This window comes from Rissa tridactyla, chromosome 3, assembly GCF_028500815.1.
Source record: "Rissa tridactyla isolate bRisTri1 chromosome 3, bRisTri1.patW.cur.20221130, whole genome shotgun sequence".
In the NCBI taxonomy this organism is placed as follows: domain Eukaryota; kingdom Metazoa; phylum Chordata; class Aves; order Charadriiformes; family Laridae; genus Rissa; species Rissa tridactyla.
The window spans coordinates 33492068-33515492 of NC_071468.1; the positions used below are offsets into that span (position 1 = coordinate 33492068).

The following is a 23425-nucleotide window of genomic DNA, read 5'->3' on the forward strand; positions in this document are numbered from 1 at the left end:
GTTTCAGTCAGCTGGGAACTCGGAGTCCAAGTGAGCAATCAGGATAAGTCTGTCATTACATTAGGAATAGGGGTTAAAAAAAAAAAAAAAAAGGGATAGCAGGAACCGTGAGTTTATGCTTTTCTAGTGACTTTGGGCTACTCTGGAAGGGTGGGTAGTTACTACCATCTTCCCCTGAGAACTCTGCCTTGAGCAGATTACATGCTAAATGTGCCAGGTGCCAAGTGGCTGGCAGAAATATGCGTGTCCAAATAAGATGCCGCTATTTTATATTTTAGGCTGTGTTTTTCTGGTATTCTAATCCTGAAAGGATTTTTTTTTTTTTTCTCTCCAAGAAGCGATGAGCTTTGATTTCTCTGTGCGCAAATACGTGTATAGCAGCCCTCCTAAAGATGACATTGGGAGTAGCTGCTCTTTCTGCTGCCTTGATGAAATCATTTAACCTTATATGTATTCATTCATCTTCCTGCAGCTCTGCCACGTTGTGTCTCTGGCTACCAAAGTGAGCATCGTGGCACAGCAAGGTTTTCTTAGCAGTAGTGCAGCTGTCTTCAGAAGTGAAGGCTGGGAAGAGAGGCGGAATATTTTAGTCTCAAGAATATATAGGTTAATATGAAGGTTTTGGAGAACTCAAATAGAAAACTTCAATAAATCATAGATATACCTCATATATCTAGACATGAAAAGTAATTGGGGAAAAAAGGTTTCTTACTCGTTGGTAAAACCATTAGTTGCATAGTTGGCTTTTCTTTCCCTTTCCTTACCCAAACCCCAAGCTGCCAAGATACTCTAGTGAGGAAAATATTTTCTCTGATGGGCAGTATCCTCCATTCAGTCAGGACACATTGAGGAGGGTGGGGGGAAGGCAGTTGGCTTTAAAGCTCTTGGGTTTTCTTTTTTTTTTTTCCTCTTTCTTCAACTACTATAAATCAAAACAATAGATTATGGCATTTATTATATTAAAAATATATATATATTTTGCTTAACAACTAGACATGCAAACTTACTCTATGACAGCTATCAGCCAGGATTAATATATTCCTAGTCTGACCGTGAATCTACTATTTTTGATCTAGCTATAAAGTACTTACAAATTCATACTGTGCCTGTGAGATAGCTGATTCTGCTTTTAATACGCAAGCAGTTGTCAAAGTGCAATATGCCAACAGGGCAGGAAACTTCTGGCCATGGCCACTGTGTTGCCTGTCTGCATGATGAGTCTTGAGGAAGTTGTTCTGTCAATCTAGGTGTGACCACCCACAGATTTTTTTTCCTTCAAAAGGCATAGTGACTGAGAGGGTTTCATTTCTTTTTATTTACATGTAGTCCTGAGACAATATTATCTAGGTCAGCAGAACTTTGTAATGTATACCTGACCTGGGAGTCTTTAACATGTGACTCAATTTGTTATTATTGGAAAGATAAACATTAACAATTAAATATGTTTTGATTGCATTTAAAAATCTGATTATTATTTACAGCTGACTGCTACTGTAAGGTTATAGCTGGAGCCAGAAAGCCTAGGTAACTGCAAAAACTATGGGGGACAAGTAGAAGGATGTGCAATTTTCATGGCATGGATTTTCTTTTTTTTTTATTTTTAAAGTAATTTAGGAGTTACTTTAAGCCTTTTCTTGTTTTGAAAAACAATGCAAAATGTCCATACAGCTTCTTATTTGCTTCACCTGTTTGCTTTGCTCTGCTGCTGCTGGATTTGGTTATAGTTAAAATCTGCAGCAGTCTAGAGTTTCACCTGATACTATAAATGTAAACCTTATTACTCTGGAAAATTTTATTATGATTGGCTAAATTGTCAGTAATGTATGTACCTATGATTAGATAACTACTGCACAGTTTCACGATTTCTTCAAATTGTATAAAAATTTTGGATGTCAATGTGAAAAGAGATTGCTGTTGAAGCTTTATTCCTTGTAATTCTCAGTGTTTTTCTGTGCACTAAACCTTTAAATCTTTGATAAAAAGACTTGCAAAAGAAGCAAAATTACTCCATATTCCTTCAGAGTCAGAAAAGGGGACAAAGCCTAGGAGTCTTGAAAAGATGCATCAGTTATTGCTTTAATGGACTCTACTTTTGGATGCAGCAGCCAGCTGTGATTGTCCTTTATGTACGTGGTAATACTCTTGAGAATAGAATGAAAGCCACTGGTTTCAGGCTTAATAGTTCAATTACATCTCCTTTCTTATGGAGAAACACTTAGGAAAAGAGAATTGTTCATGCCACTGGGAGAGGCTTAAAACTACCGTTAGACTTGTGTGTCAGATCTCCAGGGAATGCTTTGAATAACTTTAGGAGGCTTCAGCTCCTTCAAAAGAAACCTGGCACTGAGCAATATCTGGCTGCTGTTGTATGTAATAGGGTACCTGTAGGGCACGATCTGTTGTTCTAATTTATATAGCCTGTTTATTGTCCTGTGTCTTTAGTCTGGCCTATCTGTCTCTCTGGCCATAAGTACCCCAGAAGTCCTTTTTCTTTCCTACTGCTCGTTGTTATCAGACCTAGCTAATCCTTGTTAAAGTGACTAGGATTTCATGCCAAATATGAAATTATTCCTGCTTGATATGCAAAACCTGTATCACAGCTTTCTTGCAGTCCTTTAGCTCTTAGAATAGAATCACTAACCGCTGCGTGGATCCATGCACCAGTACCTGCTGGGGCGCACCCAGCTGGAAAGCAGCTTTGCAGAAAATGACCGGGTGTCCTGGTGGACATCAAATGGGACATGAGCCAACAACCTGCCCTTGCAGCAAAGGTGGCTAAAAGGTATCCTGGGCTGCATTAGGCAAGGCATGGCCAGCAGGTTGAGGGAGGTGATCCTTCTCCTCTACTCTGTACTGGTCAGACCACGCCTGGAGTACTGTGTCCAGTTCTGGGGTCCCCAATACAAGAGGGACATGGGACATGCCGGAGAGAGTCCGGCAAAGAGTTACTAAGGTGATCAAGGGACCGGAGGGGAGGGTACTGCGGTTGTCCTATGAGGAAAGGCTGAGAGAACTGGGACTGTCCAGGCTGAAGAAAAGGCTCGGGAGACCTCATCAAAGTATATAAATACCTGAAGGCAGGATGTAAAAGAGTACTTTCCTCTTTTCCTAGAGAGGAAGCAAAGCCTCGTGCACTTGTTCATGCTTACAGAGACAGATGGTGAGAGTTTTGTCCCATTTTTCCGTCTGCTGAAGGCCAAGCAGCCAAAGTAAAATGGCATATTTCACATACCTAGTTATGATAAATCTCCTTTGGAGGCAGTCTCCAATGTGCTTATTCTCTTAGCTTTATACCCTCGTGTTACTTCTACAGGGATTAAATGTCATTCTGTTGTGAACCATTTCACCTTGCAGTGGTATTGATCAAATTTCAAACTTAACCATCCGTCCTGCTAATACAAAGACCAGGACAGCTAAGATGGGTCTGCTAACTATCACAAGCTTTTAAGCCAGACTTGCCCTAGCAAACCTGTAGAGGCCAGTAGAAAAACCCAATTTGAATAAATGCGGTAGTATGTAGGTTGGGAAAACCTTGCTGCTGTTCTGGGCTTGCCCCTAGCAGAAAATTGGAAAGTAGAATAAATAGAAGTAGGAACACATCCATAATACCTATGTGGGTCAAGGCTTCTCCTCGCTATTTTCAAATCTGTTTTGAGAACTTTTCAGCCCTGCTGTTACTCAAATAGGAGGGATGCAAGTGGAATGTGCCCAAAGCATCTGAGAGAAACTCCTTGTCTTTGCCCAAGATAGAGATTTAACAACCACTGCTTGTGATATCTGGTAAATCTTGAGTGACCCTGGTCATCAGATGGTTAATAAAAATGCCACAAAGCCCAGCAAACACAAGACTGTATTGGAACAGTGCTGGGGGCTGGCTGTGGGGAAGTACCTGCAAATGGAGCAAATTGTCCACTTGATTATGTTCAAATGGCATCCCGGTTTCTACTTGTGTTAATGTCATCAGAAGATGTATTAGTTTTATGTGTGCCTTAAATGTCCCTCTGCAAGTCTATTTCCAGCAATAGCCGCAGGGACTCTAGATCTTCTTTTACTTTTTCCTTTGCCAAAATGCAGAATTGGAACGGTGGAGAGCGAGGGAGAAGAGTGTAGGTCTTTTCCTGTGAGAGTAAATAAAAGTCCCGCCTTTATCAGTACAAATTGTCATGAGGTGGGGTCTAAGGTGATGTGTAAATTCCGAGTTAGTTAACTATTTTCAGCTTTTGAATTTGGGCATACTTGAAAAGGTATTTTTCTAAATGACATCTTTCCAGATATTAAGAACACTTGCACCATGTAACCTCTTCTGCCTCTTCCTCCTTGCCCTCTGTCTTTTCCCCATCCAAAGGCTTTTAAGAGCAAATTTTCTATAGTTTAAGAAATTCAGCACAGGCAGCCCGGTGCATTCTGTATCCTAGCATATGAAAATAAAGGAACAGATTTACCAAGCAAAAAAAACCCCATATTTGCTGTTCAGTTGTACAGTGTCCACTCACATTTTTTGTTGAAGCCAGAATATTTAATTATTTCAGTATGGGCAAAAGTTATGCTGCTTGGAAAGCAGTTACGTGTTTCCCGCTGCACCAAAGCTATCTTAAGTATGTTTTGTCACCATCTTGTTCCTGCAGCTGGGCTCCATATACTGCCTTCAGGCTTATTGCAGGTATAAAAGTAGCTTAAAAGAGTAGACTGTAGATTATAGGTAACTGTGTGCTAATAGCAGATAGTTGTGTGAAAATAGGGACACGAAGAGGGTGTCAGCTTTGGCTGGAGAGTATCTGTGATTCTCTATTTAAAGTGTTCATATAACTCAGAGCTGGCCATCTCTCCCCCAAAATGTTAACTGCCTGGGTGTGAAGGGCAGCTGTGTGCTACTTGGTCCAGCAGCTTCTTCCCCTTGGATCTGGGCCCCCTTCACACCTCCAAACCTCAAACACTGTCGTGTCGGATCTTAATGTAGCTGTACATACTGGGAAACTGAGCTCATTAGCTCAGGCTGAAGGTGGGGTAATGCAATGAGATAATGTCCCAGTGACAATGGAAACGGATACTTCAGTGTGTCTCTTATGAGATCAGTTGTTCTGTGAGGAAATAACAACAAAAAAAATAACAAATCCAAGTGTGGTTATAGCATGGAAAATGACTGGAGAACTGGTGTTTGATAGAACATTTAGTGCAGCGTTGCTGGGCAGTGGAAGAAGTCAATGCATCTTTTCAGAGATAATAGATCACAGATTGTGTCTATCAGATACTTTGGATGTCCTCTGGGACTTTTGGGACGTTCATCTGTAGACCAATAGCAGAAATGAATGAAGGTCCTTTATTGATCTCTATTCAGATGAACTCTTGGGATCCGTTGCCCCAAATATTTTTTTTTTTTTTTTTTTTTGGAAGGGGGTGGCATTGTGTGTGTACTTGCCTGCTCTCAACCTGCCCGTTTTAGGGCTACTTCTCATTTGAACGCTACTTTCTTATGACAAATACTGCCTTGGTGAGAACTCTCTCTCCTTTTCTATCCAGAGCCTGTAGGCTATGGAAAGACACTGCATGCAGTTTTGCACCCACACAGAGTTTACCAAGAGAAAAATCTAGTTTGGTACCTTCATTCACTTTCAATGCTTCTCCTTTTATCTTCTCTAATAGCTTGTGTGTTGAAAGTGCATTTTTAATTAAATTGTTTGCATCTTGTATATGCACAATACATTCACTTTGAGGGCATTTTTATTACAGTAGGAGGGTGGTGATATGTAATAAGTCAAGAATAATTAAAACCTGTGTTAACTTGTGTATGTTTTCAGTAGCAATTGAACTTTGTGTTGAGTCTCTTCTGGGTCCAAGATCAGATCTTAATCAAGTAGGAAGGAAGGGGTGACGAGGGAAGGAAGAGTTGATTGTATGTACCTCTAAGTTCTTACTGGTTTAAGATAAATCTCACCTGTCATGCTTCCAATTTTACATATTTAGCTCAAGGTAGCTTTTGTGCTCAATGCTTATTGAGGGAGAAACACAGGAAGTGGGATAATGTTATGAATCAACTTTTGGAGATACTTTCACCTTTCCTGTATAGGGATGTAGCCTCAAGAGTTTTGTTCAGACAACCTTGGTTTACACGGAAGGGGAAAAAAGCAGAGTAACCTGAGAAGGTTTTAGCTGCAGCATGAAGTGACAGAGCAAAGATTTAAATAACAAAGGATTTCTAGGAGAGAATATGATAAATCATTTTTCTCTTTTACTTCAGGGAGGTAGAAATACATGTCAGAATTGGCAAGATGTGTGGTTTTGATCTGAAACTTTGACTTTCTGCACTAAATAGTCATTAGGGTTTTTATCAATGTGTTTTCTACAGTCTAGTTTTGGAAAGGCAGGGGAGGCTGGGTCTTCCAAGTCCCTTTCTGCAAGAGGCGAAGATGGCTAATAATTTTTGAGCACCTGAAGACCTGACTTGCTGAATCTGGAAATGCCAATAAGTACACTTGCTTCCCTAAAACATTGTATGTTTTGCATTCATCAAGGCATACCAGATTCAAAGACGGGATAAGAAAGTGGCCTGATTCAAGGACAATGATCCGAGTCCTGTTGCATGAAATACTTTGGAAAAGTGTTAATTTGTCTGTCTTTGAAAAGTACAGTTTTACGTTGGCTTGTAGATGGTTTGACTTTGCCAGGGACAGCAGGTGGATTAATATTAATCACACTAGCTTTGCCAAGGATTCTATGACATCCTGCTCATACCCAAGTCAAGCTGAGGCATGTAACAGTGTTTTGAAATGGATGATAGTTCTGAAGATGTCCCTAATATTAAACCAAATTCGAGAACTGCCATTGGAGGTTAAACGCTAGTTCAGTCTGGAGGAGTGTGTTTGGTGTCTGGAAGAGATCCATTTGGATTAAACTGGTAAATCAAGTAAAAGTTTATCTAATTAAACCCCGCTATTTAAATGTCAGAGCACCTGCACTACTACTACTTACGTGAATCAAGTTTTTAATATTTCATAAAATTATTTTTAGCAAATATACTAGGCTAGTCTTCACAAAAAAACTGTGGAGTGACTATTCTGAAAGTATGAACAAAGGGGGAAAACCTGAGAGGGACAGACACACTTCTTTTTCAGGCTGCCAGGATTTTCCAAGAATGAGTGTAAACTGTTTTCTTACAGGTTGTGTCGAATGCTGCTGGACAGGGTGTTGCCATCACTGGGAACAATACTTTCAACAACTGGAACTGGCCTAACGCTGTGATCTTTGCTGCTACTGTGATCACCACAATCGGTAAGTATTTATTATGTCAAATTTTGTAACTGCAGTTTTCTGTATGCCTTAGTGTGTTTATACTCTTCCACTTATGTGTCAAGCTAAGCCACTGAATGAAGTCCCCATGGCTGGAGTTGTCTAGAGTATGTGTTCACCTGCAGGTTCATAGAGGGGAAAAAAAAACAGTGTTTTGGCACTCTCTTCATGGGTATACAGAAGAGAAATTAGTGCTTTTCCAATAAATAACAGATTCGAGGTGCTGCTGGGGCTGACTGGTGTCATTCCGGTTCCATTAATTTACGTACTTGAATCTTCAAATCATAAAATCCCAAAAGTGTTACAAAGCATTCCATTAAATTAATACTTAAAGCATGTGTATATGAGGTTGTTGTATAGCTGTCCTGTAACTCATGTGCATTCCCTTAAACTACTGAATTATCAATGTTCTTGGCGTGCAGAACAATCTAGATTTTTTTTTTATTTGTCTCTTAAAGAAGGCAAAGTAGAACAAGTGTTGTCTTCTAAACCTCACTACTGATTTGTACTTGTAAAACCCTCTGCATTGAAAGGCTTCTTCCTACTTTGATATACAGATTTTCAGAGCTCTACATATCTGCCTTCTGCTTTTACAGAAAAATCTTTGCTACATGGCATTGCTACACCTACACTGCAAAAATAAGAATGCAAAACAACCAGAGAAGGCTGGAGGGAGACTGAAATGGAAGTCTTACTGTTGAACCATATGCAGTACTGTGGTGTTCTTTATCACTTGAAACTCACAATGCCCAACTTATAATACAACTTGTGACAAAAAGTTGAAGTCAGGAACACACCTAAGTAAGAACACCCTGGCAGAAGTTCAGAATATAGGTTGCTTATTTTAGAGCCCGAGTTTGCAATGCCATGTTAGTTTCTGTGACCAGCGAAAAACCTAAATGCAGTTGAAATACCTTGCTATGTCACAGCTTACTTGGCACTTAACTCACAAACTCTTACCCTGGAAAGGCACCAGGCCAGATGTTAAATGTGTATAGGGAATCTTTCACGTGGAATCTAGCTTCAGGATGAATTTTGAGCTTTTATTCTGTAAAATTGATTCACTAAAGTTTTTAACAGGGTTGCTTAAGGTTGGGGAATCGTATTAGAAGTTTTGAGATGCGCTTTATTTCATATTTATCTCACCTTGTCAAGAAAAAGATGCACAAAATCTAGGAAACACTTCAAATGCAGTAATCCTCTCAGCGTGCATTAATTGAATACACGTTTGCTAGAGTAGAATTGGAAGGCATCCAGATTCAGAAGAGCAGCAGCTGGAGTAGAGTAAAGCTGTTACAGATGGTGAAGTAAGGAGCACCTGATACAGCAGAAGCCCACGCAATGTTGTTTTGTGCATAGGCAGAATTTCCTTGAATTCTCCGCGACAAGAACAGACCATGCACATACTTATCTCTTTTAGGTTACGGAAATGTTTCTCCAAAGACACCCTCTGGGCGTCTCTTCTGCATATTTTATGGGCTCTTTGGAGTTCCTCTCTGCTTGACGTGGATCAGCGCTCTGGGGAAGTTCTTTGGAGGACGTGCCAAGAGGCTGGGCCAGTTTCTGACGAAAAGAGGAGTAAGCCTGGTAAGGCCCTCGCTTGTTTACCCTTGTGCTCTGTATTTTTGATGCATGAATTAAACTTGCACTTCTTAACTTACCTGCTAATCTTGGTAGTAAATGAACACTTGCACAAATATGAATTTTCCCAAATGGTGTTGCATAGAAATAACTGAAAGGGAAATTGGGGTCTGATATGTGAGTTCTGCAAGAAGTTTTAGCAAAATGAGATCTTCTAGAAACCTTTGATACTAAATATAGATCTTGCAGCTTCTATGGAGATGTGTATCTCCTTACATTAGAAACCTGTAGGACAAATGTAGGTGAGGCTCCATTTCACAGACATTCTGTGTGAGCTCCTCTGGCACGGAAATAAGCTGTCCTGCTTGGTGCTCATTTGCTTCTCTGCTAGTGTGAGTACTTCCTGCTGTGCAGTGGATCAACTGGAAAATAATGTTTTGTTCTGAGTTACTGGCTTGTGGGTTTTTTGTTTGTTTCTTTTCGTTGGGTTTTTTTTTTCGTAGTGGTTTGGTGTGGGGTTTATTTTGGTAGGTTTTGGTTTGGTTTGTTGGTTGCTGTTCCGCCTGCCCACCCCCTACCCCCCCCCAAAGTGAGTTCTATCTCAGTTCTAACTCTGCACAGAGATGGGAGGCCATGCAGGGACATAGTGCCGGGAGGACAGCGGGGACTGTTTTAGGTCCTGGTTTCAGAAACGGAGCTCTTGCTCTGTTCTTACTTTCTTGGTTCAGCACCTGAGAAGGAAGTACAGAAAATGATGGTGGATGTGTGTGTGCAGCTTTGTGCAGAGGTTGCATGAGTGGCCAGGGGTAGGAGGCATAGATACGAGAGAAGCATCTGAAACACTTGTGATCCTCTATACTCAAATGAATAAAATGAAAATCACAGGTACTGACTGCTTTTTAGACTAGAATGCTATGTCTGTATCCCATGCTTATTTATAAAACATCAGGAAGTCCTTAAACTTTTCAAGAGTGTGAAAAAACTATGAGGAAATAGTCCTGTTTGAGCAAGTAGTTGAAAGAATAGTGAGTTCGGCATAAAGGGGAAAAAAAATAGTTGTGTGTTTACTTCAGTCAGTGACTTCTAGTAATGGCTGATAAACTGTTAGCACAAAACTCTGAAATGTCTGATACTGTCAAGTGATGCACGAATGGTAAAAGAAAATTTGGAGGTCTTTCCCTGACTTCTTTTCTTCTTTCTTTACAGAGGAAAGCACAAATTACATGCACAGCTATTTTCATCGTTTGGGGTGTCTTGGTCCACTTGGTTATTCCTCCCTTTGTCTTTATGGTGACTGAAGGATGGGATTACATTGAAGGCCTCTATTTCTCATTCATCACTATCACCACCATAGGATTTGGAGATTTTGTTGCTGGTCAGTAATTGTATTTTATGTATTATTTCACTACATCCATAGTATGGCAATTCTGTTTCCAAACTCTAATTCGAAAAGGTGCTTTCTAAGCTTTTACAAAACATTTTGCTGAATAGAAGATTCAGTTAAAGCTGGGTACTGATCCCATAGACTAGATCTGGCTCTTCAATCTTGGTTTAGATAGCTAAGGCCTTTATTGAGTTAAGTCTAGAGCCTGGAGTTCGTAACTCTTTCAGGTCCCCCAGGTCCCTATTTCAGGCAATGAGCTATACTGTCCACACTGATAGTTAAACACACCTCTTGATGGGATACAGTGTACTAAGCAGGGCGCCCAAGTACTGCACAATACTCTCTGTGCAGCTCTCTAGAACTAGTCAACAGGAGATGCTGAACATACTGGTGTCAGCTTCCTAAATCTTGTCTTTCTCTAAAATCCACTGCCTTGTTCAGGGCTTTGGAAATGGTCCTTGTAAGTGGAATTCTGAATCATTTTCTCAAAGAAGAAATATATCCATATATGTAAAATATATCCCTATGGTGTATATCATATAAGAAATATATCCATATGGTATATTCATACCTCAATGTCAGGGAGAAGGCTTATAATTTTCAAACAGGATAAAAGTTCACTTTTGTAGCTTACAAGGAGAGGACAAATATGCTGCCATTTTGTGTTGTAGTCTAGTGGTCAGAATACACGCAGCCAAGAAGTGGAAAGCCTGGGAATCAGCTTTTTCTTCCAGAAGGGTTTCAGATTCCCACTTAGCACCTCTGAGCAATGTTCAACCAACTAGGCTCTGTTAGTGTGAAAGGGAGTACTTCTCAGGCTTGTTAACTTCAAAGGTTTATCAACTGTGAGTCCTCTTTCAGTAATGTGCTTGTTTTCAATTCTTTGTAGGTGTAAATCCAGATGCAAACTATCATGCCCTTTACAGATATTTTGTGGAGCTATGGATCTATCTGGGACTAGCTTGGCTTTCACTCTTTGTTAACTGGAAGGTCAGTATGTTTGTCGAAGTCCACAAAGCAATCAAGAAACGGAGGAAAAAAAGAAAAGAGTCGTTTGACAACCATCCTCGGTCTAAAAAACCCCTTCAAATGGGTACCTCAAAGGATGTCAACATTTTCAGCTTCCTTTCAAAGAAGGAAGAGACCTACAATGATCTTATTAAGCAAATTGGGAAGAAGGCCCTGAAGACAAACAACGACAAAATGATTAAAGTAGAAAATGCCAAACAAAATATGCAGAATGCCAGTATGGATGCCCAGGTGACTTACACAAAGACAGAGTCATTTGAGTATGAAGAGGCTTCTCTGGACATTCAAAATGGTCATGTACTGAGACCCCTGCATGATAAACGTATTGGAGACAGCCCTTTAGAAGGAACCATGTTCGTAAACCAGCTAGACAGGATTAGTGAAGAAGAAGGCGAAGTGTGGGATTCCAGAGACTATCGACCCTTAATATTTGAGAATGCCAATATAACATTTGTAAATGAAGAAGAAGATGAAGAAGAAGATATCTCAGATGATGAGGAAACGTCAAAATCCTCCATGGATGATAATCTTGCAGAGGAATCTGAAACTGCAAAAAAACTGGTAAAATTCCCATCCTCTGATGAATCTACCTTTACCAACAATGAGCTAGAACTTTCTGTGCCTTATGAACAACTGATGAATGAATATAATACAGTAAGCAATGTGAAGGCTGCAACGTGAAACACGTTTGGCAATGGTTTTCTGAAAGTGGTCAGTGCATATTGAACAAACTAACAGAGCAAGGAGAAAAGCATGTTTTTGCAGTTTCTCCTGTCTCTTTGAAAACAAAAGCAAGTCCCAAACTAATAAACTCCAGTGTCTTTTTCCCATCCTAAGTTCGTTTCTGAGCCCATCAGCTTTGCTTCTCCGAAAAACTTGTGAAATAACAGTTGAATTTGGAGTCCTGCTCCTCCTTGGGATTTTATGGTTCTTGAACAAAGTAGAAAAGAAAAGACTAGTTAATACACTGGACCTGCTCTACGTTTATGCATTTCATTGAGGAATTAGTTTGGGAGCGTATCTATACTGTTGCAAAGAGACTGTTTTGGGCATCAAATGTGTTCGGTTAGTCCATTAACCTTTCACCTCTGAAAACCTGGATTTGAATCCTGCTTTGATCACAAATGAAAGCAAGGGGTTTGCTTTTTTTTTTGTTGCCCATTGCTAAGTTGTTACCACAAAAAAAAATATGGTGCAACCGCTAGTTGTACTTAATTAGAAACTTTAGATGGAATACCAGGACACACAGGTCTGAGCTGAGGTGTGCTGGCAGACTGAGGAGGAGGCTTCTGAAACATCTGTCTAGAATATGTCAGTGCTTGTCAAATTGTAGCGAATTGTAATTTCATAAATAAAATATTAAAATTAAAAATTCCGAAGGAATGGATTGAGAAGGAGCCCTCTAAAAAGGAAGAATCATCTGGGATGACGCTCACCGATTGGGCTGCTAAACAGCACATCAGCCCCAGAACTGTTAAAAGAGTTAAGTGACTGGAAGACCTGTTGATCAAAGCATGTTTGAGCACAAGCAGGATGCAATGAACTTTTTTAATGTTGAAAGTGTCCTTCCACTGTCCAGTTCCTAGCGGAAATACTTGAATGAACCTTATACAGTATCTAATGTACAGGTGAAGTTTTATTGACACTGTTCTTCTGAGGGGGGGGGAAAAAATCACCCTGGGAGGCACAGATATTCTCCAAATGCCCTAATGCCTGTCAGAAGGGACCCGTAGCACTGCTGCTGATCTGCGCAGTGTGTTAGTCAGTATTGTTTGATGTTCCTCCCTGCCTTGGTACTTCAGAATAGACTTGAATGAGAGATGATTTTTTTTCAAACAGTTGATTACACTTTGCTTATTTGTTTTGTTTTAAAGCTTGACCTATGTATATACATACAATGGTTATTCTACCCCATTTTCAAGAAGGCTGGGCTGGGCAATGTCAAATCTTGGGCAAACTGAGATGAGATCAGGTGACTTAAGGCCATAAGGCACTTTCAAAAAGGAACTTTGTCTCTAAGCTCATGAAAGTATTAACTTTTGGCTTGGAGATGAGCTTCTCGTTGAGAAGGAAGTATGTCTCTTCATAACATTTATGCCCGAATTGTTTTGGCTACAAAGAAAACTATACCGTGGTTTTATTTTTCTTTCTTTTTCGATATCTATGGGTTAACCCTGACAACTCTTTCAAATGAGGCTCTTGATTATGTGTTGGCAAAAGGTACTGACTACAGTTGTATCCAACATACTTGGAACAGAAAATAGCCAAGACCTTTGAACCTTAACATATCAAGTTCTGTTGTTCTGGTTAGTTTTACAGTATTTAAGTCATTCCAGTATGTCTGAAAGTTTCCAAAGTTCAGTGAACAGTTAAAAATTGTCTCATGCTTGTTTTCGATGTAATGCTGGCAGACTCACTAGCTCTGTAAGAAGAGCTTATGGAATCTTGCAACGCTAATCTTGAATTACTAGCTATTTCTAATAACTGCAAATATTGGCTGTAGCTTCAGTTGCTGGCCTCTTCCGCAGAAGGAGGAGGACATATGGGAAACTGGCACTCTGGTTGGAGAGCCTGTTGATGGGAAGTTTTGAAGTCACCTACTGTGAAACAAGGGACTGTCTTTACTAGTCTTTTTTTCAGAATCTTCGACATATATGACACTTTTTCAATTGGACTTGGTAGTTAATCCGTGTTTTATGATTATATCGCGGAAGAGAGATTCTAATTTGAAATAAAATTTTATTCTATTACTGCTATTTGGAGCAGGGGTGGCTGGGTGAGTTTGGCTTATATCTGACAGGAAACGAGGGAGAGGTCCTATCACGAAGATTCTGATTTACTTCTAACAGATACCCCCATTGTTTAAAAATGACTCCAAGCCCTTCAAGCATTTCTATATATCTGAAGCATTGTTGTTGACAACTATATCTTGTAACTGTAAGAAATGGTAGGTAAGACTACATGCACGATACACAGGACGCTTGTGTAGCAAGTGTAGCCTTCTTTTTTTTTTTTAAATTAAAAAAGTGCACATTAACTTAAAGAAAAATGAGAAAGCACTCCATATAGCTTTTGTTGTCCTCCAACTTGTCTTCCATTATAGATGCAAAGATCAAGGTTTTAGTGACAGTTAGAAAGCTACAGGACAGTGAGGAGAGAAAAGGCTTGCTGAAAGTGCATGAAATGGAAAAGTGTAGTCCAATCATCATTTAAAAACAAGAAAAAATATCTCTCTAATACAGAAATAATACAACCCAGACGCTTGGCTGGGCTGCTTTGATTGGGAAGAGGATGTTGCACACTGGAACCCAGACTCTCCGTTCTCCGTAGCAAAGTGCACTTGTACGCCAGAGCTGAGAATGGATGGGATCTGTTTCATATTATCAAGTTAGATGTGGCTTTCTGGCCTTTCCCAGTGTAGTCAGCATAGACTATAAGTCTGCCTAATAAGTATCATGGGATTTCAAGTAATAGTTTAAATTTATTAAAACAAAGTACAATATTCCTGCTTTTTGGGGAAACATGATCGCACCTCACAAAACTGTTCTCAAGACATCCCACCATGTGCCTTAATGTAATCCTAACACTGGGAAAAAATTCCACTTTACACAGGGTCCAACACAATTGGTCTCGTTAAGCCCTACTTGTTTTCAGTGTTTTGGAGAGGTTTCATACTGTCTCTCTCCAAAAAGTTGAACCATTTCCCAGGGTTTTTAAAAATATGGTGCCATCTCAGAACTGCCGAAGTGCTGAGCAAGACAGCTTTTTCCTGCCTGTCTTCCACATCTTGAGTAAAGCAGCTGCCTGGGGGACCTACAGTCTTTCTTCCTTCAAATTTACATGTAGTGAATAAGAGGGGTGTCCAGGCTGGAGCTGTTCAGCCCCAGAAGTGCCTCTGAGTGAATTCCCCAGTGCTACTTGGTAAGGTCTTGTAGTTATTTCAGTTATCTGGTCAATCTGGAAACATTTTCTTTGGATGCCACATAAGATTTCATTTGGCTAATCAATTACGTTAACAGCTCTCTTAATGCTAAAGAATTGGTTTTATAGGTGAGACAGATCTCTTCCTGGAAAGAGAGGAAAGGAGATTTTTTTTTTTTTTTTTAAGTGCGGGGGGAGTGGCTTTTAAGCACATCTAAGGAAGGGATGGAATAGGAGTGGAAACTTCTTTCTAGCTATTGCCTACAAGTAGATTGTATTTCCAGTCACATCATGTGAAGTATGGGTCCACTTTCACAATATAAACTTACTCATTTTGCGAAGATGAGCCAGTACTTTTTAAAAAAAAGAAAAATAAAAAAAAATTAAAGAAATCCTGAAATGTGACAACGAAAGTCTGTTCCTACAAAAGCCCTTTTAAGTGCTATAGACTATGTGACCCCATCCTTCATGACAGCATTGTGGCACTGCTTGCTTTGTCTTGTGCTATTGAAGCCTATTTTTACCAGAAGGGCATCATTTCAGATACGTATCTCATAGTGGGCAGTCTAACACATCTGATACACTGGTACGAAATCACTAAGGAAATACAAAAAGCGGTGTGTTTAAATTTTTCTGAACGAATGATTTGTGAATCTGTTGCTGGCAATGGATGTCACAAAACATGCAGACTGATAACAGATCCATGGTAACACAGTTGTATATGTTGAGATTATTCTTTTTTTTCCTCCAGTTGATCTGGGAGAGTACGTGTAGAGACAGACAAGCATCACTGATGAGGAGAGCAAAAAGCAATATACAAGTCTGCTGACCTAAACAAAAAAACTCAAGAACTCTGTTGTAGACTTGTAAGTTTTGTGCCTCGTGGGATTCATTCCGTTTGTGATGGATTTACCTTTTTAAAAATTACCTGGTCTTTCATATGGCTTTTGAAGTTTGTACAGTTCTGACTCTTATCACTCCATAATATGCCTGTCTGTCTGTTCTCTGTTGCTGATTGTCACTGGAATCACACTGTATGTAAATATTTGCTAAGTCTTTGTAAAATGTAATTTATTTTAATATTTTGCAATAAAAATTTTACAATTTATCCTCTCTGTCATGATGACAATGGCAATCAAGAAATTGAGATTTCTTTTTACAGCTCCCTACACTTGTAATGCACCTCACAGATGAGACTGGTCCTGGCCCAAAGAGCTGGAAGGTAAGGAGCTGATAAAGCAAGTTGTTTTATGTAAGCAGGTGCCTGTACTTGTATGGGGTGTTGATGGCTTCAGTTCAAGGGCATCTAGTCTTCAGTTAGGTGCAGCGCAGCAAAGTATTATTCAACGAGGATTTTGGACAGCTGTGGCAAGATAAACAAAAGTTTATTCTAGGGGCCGTTTTTTGTTTGTTTGTTTGTTTTTTCATGGGGCTGCTTTTAAAGAAGATGCACTGAGACAGGAATCGTTAGAATTGATCGATAAAATAAAATGGGTCTTAGACTGCTATCTGAATCTTATGCCAGAGCTATTAAAATATCTGAGTAACTGTTTATGAATTTTCACAAGATTTCTAGCAGCAGTGTTCGCCATTTTGCAGCCTAGAAGTATTTGCAGTCCTTCAACTCCAACAGTTTCCTTAAAGCAACTTGGAAAACATATCTACCTACCTTAACGGGTAGCAAAATGCAACTTGGTGATACCCATGACAGAGATGGAGCCACCTGCAGAAACTGGGACAACCTCAGCCTGAGGGTGAAGAGAGTGGAATTGCTGAGGTGTGAGCTAGGAAAGTGGGGAGATGCAAAAGCACGGGAGGGAAGGGGGGATGCTGTCATGACTTGAGTAAGGGTAGCCGGTCTCTACGTTTTCCTCCAGCCCCACAACAGAGGAGTGGTGGAGGAGGAGGAGGTGGAGGTGCCTGCTGAGGGCAGGACATAACTTCAAGTCTGGTAAGCACCTGATAACATTTCTATCACTCCCAGCAGGTTGGAGCCACAGACTATTGTTCGCCTTCTGCCCTCGCTATTTTAGTAGAGTGTTAGTAATTTATGGGGGGTAGGGTAGCAAGAAGTAGGAAAACAGGATAAACCTGTATCTGTTAAGCGCTTGTTCTTATGGTCCGTGCCTGGCTTCGAGTTCCTCCGAACACAATAGCTTAACAGATAAAAATCGCAGATCAGCTGACACTTGGAAAAACTGAAATCTTTTCACCAAACGCTTTATCACAGGTCTTTACAATGCACGGTGCAATATGATACCAGCAACCTGCACTTCATGGAAACGGAGAACTCAAACCTTTAATTCTGTCTGAAGACAGTGACGTAGCAGGTTGAGACAGTGACATAGCAGGTCAAGAGCTGCTGGTCAGGACCTTTTTACACAGGAAAATACTACTTCACTCCGTTCAGGGCCGTTTCCTGTAGCTGGACTTAAGTCCTGAAGAACCCAAAACGCACTGCTTTCAACTCTTATGCAAGAACCTGTGGTGAGGTGGGGGAGGTTCTGTTGCCCTATAGTTTGAGCAGGAAGAGTTTTCTTTTTAAATTCATGACTTGTACCTTGTGCCTTTCAGCAAGGATTGGGTGGGGTTTGTGAGGGTTTTTTTTAAACTTGTTTTTAGCCCCAACCTCCCCATGGTAAGATAGCTAATACTGTAATATCTAGGAGTAAAGGTTGGGCTGAGCACAGTGCCCATTAGATTTTGACTTCTTTTTGTTCCAGAAAGCCCTTGGAGGCTGGGTCTCCTCCATGTACCCTGCCTGGCTTCACAGTGCAGTAGCAGGCTGTGGCTTTATTTTGACTCCATGCCTGAGGAACAAGGGGGATAGATGGCTGGGTTGGAGCAAACCTAGCCCTGCCAGGGGCCACACTTCTCCCTGAGAGTGATCCCATGGCATTACCTTTCCCTGGCAGGCCCTTAGCTCTCCTCTCAAACCTGTTCATCACCTACAGGTCTTTCACAGCCAGGGATGCTTAAAGGGTTTGCTTAAAGGATCGCTTTTCACTTTCTTATTGGCAGATGCCTTCTTCTGACGTGCAGATAATGCAACTCCTGCTGACCCACTGTGTTGGTGCAGCCTCCCCCCCGCACGTGGGCAAAGTCTCAGGGAAAAGGGGTGGATTTCTCACCTTTACTGCCTTGGGTTCCATCCCAGCTCCCAAGAAAACCAGACCCATAAAAGTGTAACCCAGCCCTTTTTGGGGATGTTTTGTGGAAACTCAGATGGGTGTCCAAGCAGGTGTTCTGTGTCTTGGGATGAAAACAAATGCAAGCAGTGGTTATCTTGGACTACACAGCCACCCTAGTACAGGGGGTGGTACCCCAACTGATAGGAGGACAGAGGTCCAAAACGCAATGCCCACAATGAGTCAGCTTGCTGACCAAGGAGATTTGCTATTTCACATCAAAAGGGCTTATCTGGAAAGGGAGAGTTGAGGTGGACTGGGCTGCCGGAGGCATTATCCCGCACAGAGGCTCCCTGAAAGAGGTAACATGCTCTAATTAGGAGGGCTTCATCTGACGGCCAAGTTTCCAAATACAGCCTGTAGCCAGAACTTCTTCTGGTTAGAAAATATACATGAGAGAAATAAATTGACATATGAGAAATATTCTGATGGAAATATTTTAATAATAATAACTTCGGGGTTTTACAAGTTGAACTGAAACAACTGTAACAAAAGAGGCTTATTTTTATATTTTTAGAATATTTTTTATGGGATGCCAGAAGTTGCTTCTCTATCGTTGCTCCTTGCTGCTCATGGGAAAGCGTAGAAAAGAGATGGTGACAACTCCCTCTCCATATTTTGATGGTTATGTTGTTTTCTCTATGGAGGAATTTGTGGAAAATACACTCTGCTCCCCCCCCGCCCCCAATCCTTCTCCTTACTAGGGTGGTGCTGTGGGTGACAGAGAAATCAAAACGAAAAAAAAACTGAAAATAGGAATTCTGAAATTGGGGTGAGGAGGTTAAAACACAAAATAGCTGAAGTAAAAGTTAACGTTTTCCCCATAGATACTTTGAAATTTCCTATGCTAACCTTTAATAAAATTCTTTTGGGTACTTTCCTAACTATGCCAAACAAAAGTACTTGTGTTTTCAGATCAGATCTATGCATTATTTATTCAGGAAAAAAGGCAAGTACTTTGACGCGCTTTTAATCTTATTTGAATATAAAAGTAGCGTGTGGCACCATGGTATGCCTTTTAATTGTGAGCACAGGAAGTTTCACCTAAACATGAGGAGGAACTTCTTTTCTTTGAGGGTGGCAGAGCACTGGAACAGGCTGCCCAGAGAGGTGGTGGAGTCTCCATCTCTGGAGACATTCAAAACCCGCCTGGACGCGTTCCTGTGCAACCTGCTCTAGGTGACCGTGCTCTGGCAGGGGGGTTGGACTAGGTGATCTCCAGAGGTCCCTTCCAACCCCTACTATTCTGTGATCCTATGAATGACCATAGTCCCACACCAAGAGCAAAAATCCCGTTCAAGGCCTGTCAACACCTCTGCACTGTTCTCTGGACTCTTATGGCTTTGGGCACTTGTTGATCGCAATTTTGTTTATCTAGTTAAGTTTCTGGGTGTACAAGGAAGTATTGTAATTCCTAATGCTGCTAAGATCAGAGACAAAAATCCTCTTGTGTGCTTATTTGTGGGTTGGGCCCTACCCGTACTGATCACAATAAACTGGATGCAGAGGAGCGCTCGTTCCTACGTACTCGTGGCTGCTGGGCAGAACCGCCAAATATGTGCGTGCAAATGCGAAATAAATCCATGTTCTTGTTGAAATAGAAGTCACAAGCTTCTGAAGGTAGAGGATAAGTGTCTATTCATAAGGCTGTGTTGTCCGTCTCTGGCAATCTTCCTATTTGCGGCTTATTGGTTGTACGTTGGCAGTTGGCGAAAAGTAAAGGAACAAATCAAGACTTGAGACACAGACAACCTCTTTTTTGATGTTTTCTGTTCCTCTCGGCCTGGGACTTATGCCAACTCCATCTCTGGCACGGCTGGAAAGGAAGGAAAAATAGTAAGCTAATTGGTCTGCTTTTTAATTGCTGATTAGAATGGGAAATGAATACAAGAACAAGAGTAACCCATGTGCCTTGGACATCTGAGGGGGACGCTGCCCTCTTTGGCTGTTTTTGTGGTTGTCAGTTTTTAATAAATAATAGAAAATTGGTGGCTTAGCTCAAAGTGAGAAAGGCTTGCAAGGGGGGGCTTGCTTTCATATAAGGAAGGAGGCCCAGGTTTTAAGATTTTCTTCTGTGCTGCGTTTCTTCAGGAAGTGAAGCTTTTTAATCTAAAATATCAGACTAGACTCCGAGATGGACGATAACGATTAGGTGAAGGCAAGAATGTAAAGTGAATACCTATTTTTAAGCTTCAACCTCTGTAGCTCTTTGGTGCAGTTCTCCATCCTTTACAGCTGCTTAAATTGAGGGGAGAGCCTGACATTTAGCCCCCACGCTGATAACCCCAGCACAACCAGGGACAACTCACAACTCAAGCAGAGTTAAAAAGGGATGTGTTGAACTGAGAACAATTTTTTTTTTATTTTTTTTTTTAGGGCAAGAGACACGATTTGTATCAAGTAGACAAGAAATCTGAGACCTGAAACTATAGTAACTGAGGAATGTTATCTGGGAGGAGATTTGCTCCAAAATACTAGGAAATAAGTTTTCTGGCAAATAATTTCAAGCAGTTTTCTGAAGACGTTGCCTGGCCAAGTGATATTGATTTCTCTGATGGAGTTTAATTCTATGATGTTTTTCAGTAGCCGAAAAGCGTAATCTTACGGGGGCAAAACACTGAAAGCTGCAAAATCTGCAGGAAAGAACTGGCAGCTTGTTAAAATGTGTAGGCTTGAGATAGAATTTTTCTTTCAGAGAACATAATAAAAATTAAAAATAAGGTGGAAATGGATTGAAGCTCTAACTGGCTTTTATTTAAAAGTTTCTGGCCCCATATATTATTGTGCCTTCAAATGCTATGTGGTTTTGGAAATGCTTGGGATAAACTTAGCTTCCTCTGGCTCAGAGAGGGAGGAAAAGGCTTTGGGGTTATCACAGTTTGTTTACTGTTAAATGGCCATTCTTTAAAACAACAACAAGAAGATTCAGGATGGGGAAGAGCAGTAACTGGTTGCAAACACTGTTCTACTCAGACCTACACAGTAATGACCCAGCTGATTTTTCACGGAAGGATACCGCTTCCATCTCTTTTGTCTGTCTCTGCTGGCTCCCACCACTTTTCTCCTTGCTTTTATGTCTTAATTTTCCCTTTCCTCTGCTGCATTGCATCTGTTCTGTTACAATTCCTGTGGCCCCCATGGAACGTCACGGCTGCCTGCAGGCAGGACACGGCGGCCGCTTGGCGTTTCAGGCTGACAGCCAGAAGATAGATTTGGCTTCTCCTGCTTGGTGAGTGCCAGCCTGAACTGCTTCAGCTAAAGGGGACAGAGGTTGAACAACCAAAGCACCCAGCTGAGTGGTCATGGCTTCCTTCAGTGAAAAAGTTCAACCTTTTGCACGTTTTCAGCCATGCTCTTTATATCTGCCATGGATTTAGATTTGCAGGGATGTAGTTCGGTGAGAGCAAGGGTAGAGCTTCGCTACAGGGCCATGAAGTGGACTAGGCATGCCTATCTATCTAAATACTCACAGAGCCTTGTTAGTGAGGCTGGGGTCCAAAATATTTTTTGAAAGAGACCGTGACTATTGTGAGTTGTAGTTGCGCCCTTTCCAGCTCCATATTCCTCCTCCCCTTCTTCCTGCTCCAGTTCCCTTTTACCACTATTCTTGCATTCCCCAATCCCACTTTATGACCACGGTTGTCCCTACTGCTCCTGAAGTTGGGGGCTGGCTCCCTCCCTCCCAGCCCCTGAACTTAGAGGATAAAGCTTAGCTCTTTTTGTCTGGAACTCTCCAGAAGGCTTCTAAAGCCTTAGAAACGCATTAGCTTGTTGCTGTGTGTTCAGATTGCTTGACATGACTACATTTGTCATGTAGATGTGACCTAAAACTATGTTCCAGTTGCACCAAGTAAGCAGCAAAGTTATCACCTGTTTAAATAAACCCTTGGCTCCTAATCAACAATTCAACAGAAGAAAAGAAATTGAATAGAACAAAATATGTTTGATTATTTACCAAAGACATAATGGCCTAGAGACTGAAAACAAAGAGTTGGACTGAGAGCCAGATGGCAACCAATATAAGCTAGACAGCCTACATGTCAAGTCTTTAGGGTACAGAAAACTCCCACGATGGAATTTTTTTAAGCACTAGAGGAATCCGTATGTGTTACTTTTCCAGTTACAGGTATTCCCAATAAATGACAAAACTGTGACTTTAAAAATATCACAGATCAACGTCAGGAACCAATTGGGTATTTTGTAACACTTGAAAGTAAGTGACCCCAGAACACCAGTGAGAGGGCAGGAGTGGGAATGGGCTCTCACACTGCATCCATGCAGAAGCCCCAGTGAGAGATTTGCCATCTGTGTCACCAAGGAGTCTATAGAAAGCTAGTAATGCATGAGAGCACAAGCTCATAACGTGGATGTAGCTGGTACCATGTGCCACAGTTGAATTCTAGTGTATTATGGTGCTAGGAGGTGTAAGGGGAACATTTTAGGTGGGGTCAATCGGCTGATTACAGACACAGAAGAACAGACCATGGATAGCAGGTGCCACTGGCCCCAGGTAGAGTTATCAGTGGCATTCACATAGTTTGCATACCTCTTGGCTGCCTAGTCAGGAACTGAGGTAGAGGAGTCTTCTTCAAGTACCAGGGATAGCTGGCACCATCAAAGGAATTGTATTTGTACACTAAAATGTAACCCTGGGAACAAGAAACAGGGCTAGATGAGGACAGTAATCCTCTAGAGCTTTAGGAAGGAGGACGACAAAGGAGTGACCCTCACTCCAGAGCATCTGCACACAGTAGGTACTCCACATGAAGGGGAATAAGAAGCCCTGTTAACTACGGATGAAGAAGAGTCTTCTGTACGCCCATGTCCTGCTAAACAGATGTTTGCTTTGGCTTATGTTTAGGCCTGGCTGATGTTTGAAGTGTGAAGGGTAAGAACATGAGTTTGGGTGAATGCAACAGCTTTAGGACACTTTCTGTTGTTTCTCTTGTTGGAGCTGAAGGCCCTTTCTTCAAGTATCCCTGTGCATTGGGACGCTGGGATGTGGCATGTTCCCTTAACAGGAGTCCACAGGAGAGGA

At 41.1% G+C, this 23425-nt stretch overlaps 1 protein-coding gene across 1 annotated transcript in view; it reads left to right on the forward strand.

Moving 5' to 3' along the window:
• Positions 1-17697, forward strand: part of KCNK5 (potassium two pore domain channel subfamily K member 5) — a 38432-nt gene extending 20735 nt beyond the window's left edge. The window contains exons 2-5 of the mRNA XM_054195459.1: positions 7155-7266; positions 8705-8871; positions 10072-10240; positions 11139-17697. Of these exons, the coding sequence (XP_054051434.1) occupies positions 7155-7266; positions 8705-8871; positions 10072-10240; positions 11139-11959 (1269 nt within the window). The 3' untranslated portion in view covers positions 11960-17697. The remainder of the gene's footprint in view (positions 1-7154; positions 7267-8704; positions 8872-10071; positions 10241-11138) is intronic.
• Positions 17698-23425: the final 5728 nt, after the last annotated feature.